Here is a 9,340-nt window from a genome sequence, read left to right on the forward strand (position 1 = left end):
CTTTGGAACAAAGGAAACTCACCTGACTGAATCTTTGCTATGTGCCAGGAACTGTGCTAGTGACTTTACCTGGATTATCTCTAGGCTAGTAATAGTTTACCCTGAATAGTTCTAATCATTGCCTGTTGATCTGCCATTCCATCTAGTTTAACATATGTCCAGAATTTTTCATTTTTAAACAAAATATTATTATTACTAATATTTGCATTAAAGTAAGCCACAAAGGTTTTAGTAGACCTTGTATTAGTTTCCTATTGCTGGTGTAACAAATAACCACAAACATGATAGCTTAAAAAACACACACACTATTCTCTTACAGTTGCACTGGGCCAAAACAAACATGTAGGCAGGGCTGTGATCTCCGCAGAGACTCTAGGACAGAATCTCTTTCTTGGCCTTTTCCAGCTTCTAGAGTTGCATTCTCAAGATTTGGGCCCCTTCTTCCACCTTGCAAGCTAGCAGCATAACATCTTGCTTCTGTCATCACATTGCCTTTTTCTTCTGTAGCCAAATTTTCCTCTGCCTTCATCTTATAAAAACACTTGTAATTACATTTAGGGCCCACCTGGATAATCCAGGGTAATCTCCCCATCTCAAGATACTTAGTTTAATCACACCTGCAAAGTCCTGTTTTGTCATATAAGCGAATATTCACTGGTTCCAGGGATTAGGACCTGGATATCTTTGGGGGCCATTATTCAGCCTATCATAGACCTCAGCATTTTACATGCACTTTTGACATGGTTTTATCTGGTAGTATGAGAGATGCATTTGCGGTGAGTAGTGATAACCAGTCTGCTCTACTGACTCTTTCCTAATTAAACATAATTAACATCTTCCATTCAAGGACATTCTGCAAGGCACTCTTGTTAACATCAAGTAGATCTATACAGGAGCAACTAGGGAGAATTTACTCCTTTTGTCTTGGGAGGTGGTGGGAGCAGTATTTGATGTTGCTATCTCTGCTGGTCATTGGTGATTAGATAGTTGGGCCGTGACACATGCCATAGACATCCAAATTGCATGAAGCTGCTAGGTGACCAGAAAACAGGGTCAGAGGGTGACAGTGAGTGGCCGCTCTGGCAGATCCTGCCAACTGTGCCACTTATGTGTAAGAGTCCAGAGAAACTAAGAGCACTCACTTCTGATGCCAAATTGTGTGGTGGATAACAAATCCCACTCCACACATCGGCTGCATTGTTTGGAAATCTCAGCTTTCCTTCCCTGTTCAATTCAGACTTCAGCTGCTCCGTGCAGCTCCCACAGCCAGCCAGGGCTGGGTCAGTGAGTACTGACCAAGAGCTTGGGAGTCCCTCTTTACTCCCTCCACTTCAGACTGGCTGGCCACTTCTCTCTGTCATCTTCAGTCACCAAGGACTGGGCCAGTAGGTACCAGCACCAAGTTCAGGGGTCCACATGATTCCCCCGACTTCAGACTGGCTGACTTCCCCTGCTCCATTGGGTTTAATAATTCACTAGAATGGCTCACAGACCTCACAGGAGACACCATACATCAGATAAAAGCTTTAATATAACAAAAAAGGATACAAATGAAGAGATACATAGAGTGAGGTCTGTGAGGAGTCCCAGGGCAGAGCTTCCATGTCCACAGAGAACCTGCTTACCCTCCCGAGAGCAGATGTTTTCTCTCTCCAACTCAGAAGCTTCACTGAGCCTCCATCTTCCAAAGCCTTTGTTGGCCTCACAACATGGCCATGACCACTCACATCATGGTTCAGGAGTCTTAGTCAATACCTGGCCCCCAGGTGGTCCGGCTCTCAGGAGCCCAGAACAAAAAGCCAAATTGATTTCTGCACCTCACACAGAGAAACATGGAAAATTATAGGTTAAGTGCATGTAAAATATGTGTGGGAAGCAGAGATTGAGCTGCCCTTTTGTGGGGGCATGAACATTCTTGCTTATAGTGGTTTTGTCATTTATTATTTTTTTATGATTCTACAACAATTTATGTTATTTGGAATAATTCTTTTCTATTTCACAATAAGAAATGAAAGTGCAAATTTAATGTAAAATTAAGTACCAAATTTCCTTTTCTTAACAAAGTTTATGATAAACATTTAACTTGCACAAAGTAGTTGCACTTACTATGCACCAAGGGGACTGTAGTGATATCACTGACTTCGTGAAAGCCAAAAGCTACAAACGTGCTGGAAAAGCCTTAGCAGACACTTCAGAAGGTGATAGTTATCTTAAGAAGAATGTGTCAACCTGCGAACACAGATGCAAAAGTCGCATTGACTTCTCTTTCTGTGGAGCAGAAATCCTAATTTCAATCAAATGATTTTTTTTCTTCTAATTTAATTATTCTAGTTTTTAATTTCAAGTTTTTGTGTGTATGGTCAAAAACAGGAGTGATAGCCATTAATATCTTGGTTCCATTAGCAGAACTTATTAAACAATTATTGGTGACAGTTTAAAATCAGTATTATCAGATAATTAAAACAGAAAATCAGTTAATTCCAATAGTGATTTGCTCTTTCATAATGTTCATGGAATAATAATACTATTTTGGAAATTCATACTGGTGAAAGGGAAACATCTAGTATTGTTATCAACGGTATTGTGAATTCAGTTAAAAATTCAACATTGAGGATATAATTATTTGTTTTATGGTGATAATGTGAATACACATTTTGGTGTAGCAGAGCATGGTGGTAAAATCAATGTTTTACTAAACTAAGAAACATGTAGCTGAAATATAATCAGAATTATGTTATGTTACACACATTAATTCATAACCGTGCAAGCAAGGTGTGGTATTCTTCAAATCAAAATATAAACTCTAGTCCAAATTTACACACATACACACATGAACACACATGCACACATGTGTATGAACACACATACACATACACCCACACATATATATGGCACTACACAGTAGCAACTAAAATATTGATTGGCAGTTTTCTAGTTCTTGGGTTGGGTGATGGTTTCAAGAGCATGAACCATAAAAAGAAAGTAAGGAGAAACCAGCATAGTTCATGTCGAAAGTGTTGCGAATCAAAGATTATGATTAATCTGTGCTTCTGAAGTCCATATTAAAAAATGTTTCAATGTTTTGTTTTTTAGCTGTCTGACATTCTCTGGAGATGAAAACTGGTGAACTGTTTGAGGGTAAGTTTAGGATGTGGAGAGAGGCGAATGTAGAAGGGGAGAGGGAAGTTGGTGAAATCAGTTTGGGGCATAGGGGCTTTGAGATCTCTCAGGAACATACCGACAATGATGTCCAATAGACAATTGACAAAAAACGGGCCTGAGACTCAAGAGACTGGGACAGTCTGGAGATGCAGATTTGGGAGTCATCAGTACTCGGATGGAAGTGACCAAGATCACCCAGGGAGGGAGAACACGTGGATTGAGGAGAGGCGGCCCAGGGCAAAACCCCGAGGAACACACCACTCAAGGGGACAGCACAGCTCCCTGGCAGGCACCACCACCTGGGCTCTGAAGTCAGGCAGAGCTAGTCTTGAAAGCTGCCTGTGGCGCTCGGGAGCTGAGCACGCCTTAAGTCAGGTCCCCTCCCTGTGCCTCAGCTGTCACATCTGGCAATGAGGGGTGTCTGAGAGGGCTGCCTTGCTGAGACCTGAGATGCGCCAGGTAAAGCACCTGGGATCAGGAAGCCTCGCTCTCCTCTTTTTCCTCTTCTTGGTCTCCCCCGCTCTCTCAGCTCCCCCGATCACTCAGGGGCAGGGGTAGGGTCGCGGAAAGGGGAGCGGGACAGGGGGCCCCCTGAGCGGAGGGTGACGCGCGGCTCCCACGTGACCAGCGGGCGCCTACGTGGGCAGCAGACCCCGCAGCCGCCCGCCCGCCCGCCTGCCCGCCCGCCCTGTCAGCGCACGGTCAGGCGCTGGTTGAACAGCTCCCTGAGCGGCCCCGGAGGCGGGCAAGCGGGCGAGCAGGCTGCGGCCGGCCGAGGAGGCGCCGGCCTGCCCGGTCCCGCAGGTCAGCGTGGTTGGGGCGCCGCTGGCGGACCTGGGCGGGGGTATGGGGGTGGGAGCGGGCTCCGGAGCAGCGGTGGGGGAGTGGGAGAGGGGAACGGATGGGGAGCATCTGGGGGAGTGGGAGGGGAAAGGATGGGGAGCACCTGGGGGGGACAGGGAGCATCTGGGGGAAGGCAAGGGAAGGGAGGGGTACACCTGGGGGGGGAGGGGAAAAGATGGGGACAGCCTGAGGGGGCAGTAGGGGAAGGGATGGGGAGCTGGCATGGACAGATGTGAGCGAGGACCCCGCAGCGCTTTCTCGACGTCCCTCCTCTGTGCCCTCCATCCCTTTTAGAGCCTGGAATGGAGGGAGGGGGCGTCCCCGCAGTGCGACAGTGAGACATAGATTCTAGAAATACCTCTCACCCCGCTTTCTGCGCCTAAGAGGAAAAGATTGACCTCCGGGAAAAGGGGGTGGGGGTGGAGCAGGTTGCCTCCGGGGGAGGGGGACAATGAAACTCAAAAATTGGAAAACATCCTGGTCTGTCTTCTGATGCCTGAAAAGATGTGGCGGCTGGGGGGCGGAGATGGGGGAGGGAATCGTTGGGTGAGGAGGCCCGGATTCAGGAAAGGACCCTTGTTGCTGTGTGTCCATCGAGTGCCCTGCCCCTGCCTCCTGTCTGTCTGCAGGTCTGGGTGTCTATTGTTCCCAGCACTCTTCAAAGCGAGAGAAGGAAAAGAAACCTGTCCAGAAGCTGTGCAGGTCTGTGAGAGGGGACACTGGACTAGACCTGGGGCTGGGGGGAGTGTGGAGGGCAAGAGCTGGGCAGAATTTGGGGACCCCCCCATCCAACTCATACACATACACACCCTCCCACTCTGGAAGTAGAGATGGTGACAGGGCCTGCCTGGGAAAGGGTTGGCTCATGTGTGGAAGAGGAATTGGAGGTGGGGAGGGGGTAAGGGGTGGGCAGAAGGCACACTTGGAGGCCGGGCCAGGTTAAGGAAACCCTCAGGAGGGCAGAGATGCAAGAACTATCCGGACCTGCCCTCCACTCCTAAGTCCTCAGTCTCCCTTTTCTCCTCCTGTCTCCTCCCATCTCCCCTGTCCCCCCCCACACCCCCAGGACAGGAAAAGGAGGAGAATCTCAACATGGAAAAACGCTGCAGTGAAAATGAAGGAAAGCCTGAAAACCAAGGAAAGATGGAAAATGAAGAACAACCACAGATTAAGGGAAAGCCAGAAGTAGCTGGTACTCTGGAAGACAAGGAAAAGTTAGGAAATGAGGGAAAGACAGAAAAGAAGGCAAAGACAGAAGATGAGGAAATGCTAAAAGATAAGGAAAAACTGGAGGGTGAGGCAAAGGGAAAGCCTGAAGGTGAGGAAGAGGGAAAGCTGGAGGGTGATATAGAGGGAAAGCCTGAGGGTGAGGCAAAGGGAAAGCCTGAGGGTGAGGCAAAGGGAAAGCCAGAGGGTGATATAGAGGGAAAGCTGGAGGGTGAGGAAGAGGGAATGCTGGAGGGTGAGGAAAAGGGAATGCTGGAGGGTAAGGAAGAGGGAAAGCTGGAGGGTGAGGAAAAGGGAATGCTGGAGGGTGAGGAAGAGGGAAAGCTGGAGGGTGAGGAAGAGGGAATGCTGGAGGGTGAGGAAAAGGGAATGCTGGAGGGTGAGGAAGAGGGAAAGCCTAAGGGTGAGGAAGAGGGAAAGCTGGAGGGTGAGAAAAAGGGAATGCTGGAGGGTGAGGAAAAGGGAATGCTGGAGGGTGAGGAAAAGGGAATGCTGGAGGGTGAGGAAAAGGGAATGCTGGAGGGTGAGGAAAAGGGAATGCTGGAGGGTGAGGAAAAGGGAAAGCGGGAGGGCGAGGGAAAGCCAAAAGAAGAAGGAAATCCAGAGAGTGAAACTAGGGCTTCAGGAAAGCGCCCAGCTGAGGATGATGTACCCAAAAAAGCAAAAAGAAAAACCAACAAAGGGCTGGGTCAGTACCTTAAGGAATATAAAGAGGCCATACATGATAGGCATTTGAGCAACGAGGAGATGATAAGAGAATTCGATGAGATGGCTAGGGTGGAAGATGAGGTAAAAAAAAACAGACAGAAATTGGGGGACTTTATAAGGATGCAAAAATGTTTTCAGAATCCCTTCTACCCAAAGTGCCCAGGGGCAATCAAAGGTGCCTCTAAGGCCCCACCAAGGGACTTTGAGGACAAGCCTTCCCTGTAGTGCCTTTGGATTTCAAGTCTGCTTTGACTTGACTGATTAGAACATTGCCAACCCTGCTTTCTTTTTCCTTGCATTTCCCTGGTAGGCATTTGCCAGGCTCTGTGCTTTTACCTATCCTGATACTACGCTTTAGGTGTCACTCCTGTTACCAGCAGCCTTTTGACCAGACTGTAGTGCTCTGTGTTTCAGTAGGGGATTCTCACCCATGTACATGGAAGAAAGGTTCGTGATTATTTGAAAAATAAAGCAGCTGATATCATATGTACGTGTGTTAGTGTTTCTTAAAAGGTGCTAGAGTTCTACCTGGCCCATTTTTTGAAAAACAAAGTTAAAAAAAAAGCCAAAACATAAATTTCTATAGATATCTTTGTACAGGGAAAACAGTTTTGTCCACTAAAAGGTTAACAGTGGTCTTCTCAATTGGAAGATTGTGGGGAATTTCTTTCCTTTCCTTCTCTCATCTATCCATTTTTCTCCCAAAGAACACAGATTAACTTTGTCATAAAGAAATAATTAAAGATAAAAAAAAACTTGGATCAAAAATACACAAAAAGCAATCAGCTGTCCAGTGAACTTATGAAAACAGTGGAGATACTTAAAATTCTTCCTGTCAGAACTTAACATGATAGGGAAAACTCATATTACTTCTGGGACTTCTGGGAGGAATCTACCTGGAAGTTATTACAGACCCATTGCTGTAAGGGCCGGTCTTGTCATCTGCGAAATGAGGATACTACTTGCCTCCCAGGGCTGCCGAGCAGATTACGTGAGGTACTGAGTATGTAAGCTGTGTTGGGCTGGCTCCTACCCCCTCCCTTGCACTAGCAGAACCGGAACCCCATCAGACACTTAGGGGAGGACTGAGGGAGGTCTCACCTGTGGCCAGGAATAAGTCCAGGTAGCTGAGAGGGGGACGCCACCCTACCCTGGGTAGTGCCATATCTGCTGGGCACTGTGTGCCTTCTCATGGATCCTGCACCCTCCTAAGGCTTCCAATGCTGATGATAAATTGGAGTCCTCAGGGTGACAAAGTTCTGTTGATTTCCCTGGAGTCCCCAGCGAGCCAAAGCCCACTCCATCCTACCACATGACATCTACATGTGTGGATAAAGCCCTTTCCCTCACTTTAGATTTACCCTTACCCAAGTGGGTAACACCTGAGTGATAATTGGGCCCCTGATAGCTTTTATGTTATTTTTTTAGGCAAACAGTTATTTCTGTATTTTATTGATTTGTAAGTGGGTTTTGCACACAGCCATCTTTCCTCCAGATTCAGGTACGGGAGGGGGTGGGCAAGGGTAAAATCTGAGTAGTACACAATGTGATGTCCTCACCTGTCAGTGTGTTGCCTACTTGATTCCTTTTTCCTTAAATTCCCTCCCCGAAAACTCCTGCCAGGCTCTGCCTTACTATTTTAACACATACCTACGCTTGTGATTTTTACAGTGTTGCTACTCAAATAGTGGTCCATGGACCAACTGCATCAGCTCACCTGAGAGCTAGTTAGAAACAGGGCTTCCAACAGGTTTGAACCCCTGCTGAGAATTTACATTTCCACCCCAGATATACTGAATCAGAATCTACATTAAAAAAAATTCTTGTGTTTTAGGTGAAAGTTTACAGCACAAATTAGTTTTCCATTCAAAAATTTATGCACAAATTGTTTTGTAGCATTGGCTGCAATTCCCGTAATGTGTCAGTGCTCTACCCCTTCCCCTTTCCACCCTGGGCTCTCCATGTCCTTTGTCTAATTTTCCTTTCCCTTCCTGCTTTGTCATGTTTTCTTTTGGGCAGGTGTTGCCCATTTGGTCTCATATACTTGTAAGAAGCATGTTCCTCTTAGGTGTTTTTGTTTGTTTTATATTCCTGCCTAATCTTTGGCTGAAAGATGGACTTTGGGAGTGGCTTCGGTTCTGAGTTAGCAGGGTGTCCGGGGGCCATTTTCTCGAGAATTCCTCCAGTCTCTGTCAGACTAGTAAAGTCTGGTCTTTTTATGTGAATTTGAATTTTGTCCCATATTTTTCTCCAGGTCTGTCCAGGACCCTCTATTTTGATCCCTGTCAGAGCAGTCAATGGTGGTAGCTGGGCACCATCTGTTTCTTCTGGGCTCAGGCTGGTGGAGGCTGTGGTTCGTGTGGTCCATTAGTCCTTTGGACTAATGTTTTCCTTGTGTCTTTGGCTTTCTTCATTATCCTTTGCTCCGAACTTAATGGGACCCATAGAGGTATCTTAGATGGCTGCTTGCAAGCTTTTAAGACCCCAGATGCTAGTCACCAAAGTAGGATGTAGAACATTTTATGAACGATGTTATGCCAATTGACCTAGATGTTCCCTGAAACCATGGTCCCCAGCCCTCAACCTCAATAAGTAGGACCCTCAAGGTGTTTGGATGTGTCTAGGAAGCTCCTATGATTTTGCCTTGGTCAAGTTGTGCTGCCTTCCCCTGTATTGTGTGTTGCCTTTCCCTTCATAAAAGTTAACTTGTCTACCATTTAGTTAGTGATTTCCCCTCCCCACTTCTCCCCTCCCTCTTGTTTTTTTTTTTTTTCTGTGTGTAAACCTTTTCTTGGGTTTTTTATAATACTGGTCTCATACAATATTTGTCATTTTGTGATTGACTTATTTCATTGAGCAAAATGCTTTCCAGATTCACCCATGTTGCAAGATGTTTCCCAGATTCATCATTGTTCTTTATGGTTGAATATTATTCCATTTTGTGCATGTACCATAGTTTGTTTATCCATTTATCTGTTGATGGGCATTTAGGTTATTTGCATCTTTTTGCTATTGTGAATAGTGCTGCAGTGAACTTGGATGTGTACATGTCTATTCATGTGATGGCTCTTATTTCTCTAGGATATATTCCTAGAAATGGGATTGCTGGATCATGTGTTATTTCCAATTTCTAGCTTTTTTTTTATTAACTTTTATTGAGCTTCAAGTGAACGTTGACAAATCAAGTCAGACTGTCACATATAAGTTTATATACACCTTGCTCCGTTCTCCCACTTGCTCTCCCCCTAATGAGTCAGCCCTTCCAGTCTCTCCTTTCCCGACAGTTTTGCCAGCTTCCAACTCTCTCTATCCTCCCATCCCCCCTCCAGACAGGAGATGCCAACACAGTCTCAAGTGTCCACCTGATATAATTACCTCACTCTTCATCAGCATCTCTCTC

The 9,340-nt window shown here is 46.2% G+C and overlaps 1 protein-coding gene across 1 annotated transcript; it reads left to right on the forward strand.

Annotated features, from left to right (window-relative positions):
• The first annotated feature begins 4,532 nt into the window (after positions 1-4,532).
• Positions 4,533-6,635, forward strand: LOC111748592 (transcription elongation factor A protein-like 4). Its single transcript, XM_023541168.2, has one exon. The coding sequence runs from the start codon at positions 5,098-5,100 to the stop codon at positions 6,163-6,165; it is 1,068 nt and encodes a 355-aa protein (XP_023396936.2). The 5' UTR covers positions 4,533-5,097; the 3' UTR covers positions 6,166-6,635.
• The last annotated feature ends 2,705 nt before the right edge of the window (positions 6,636-9,340 follow it).

Source organism: Loxodonta africana, chromosome X (genome assembly GCF_030014295.1).
Source record: "Loxodonta africana isolate mLoxAfr1 chromosome X, mLoxAfr1.hap2, whole genome shotgun sequence".
NCBI lineage: Eukaryota > Metazoa > Chordata > Mammalia > Proboscidea > Elephantidae > Loxodonta > Loxodonta africana.

Bases quoted from the DNA above. Each gene is read 5' to 3' on its own strand.
- LOC111748592 (XM_023541168.2), top strand. From the start codon at position 5,098: ATGGAAAAACGCTGCAGTGAAAATGAAGGAAAGCCTGAAAACCAAGGA.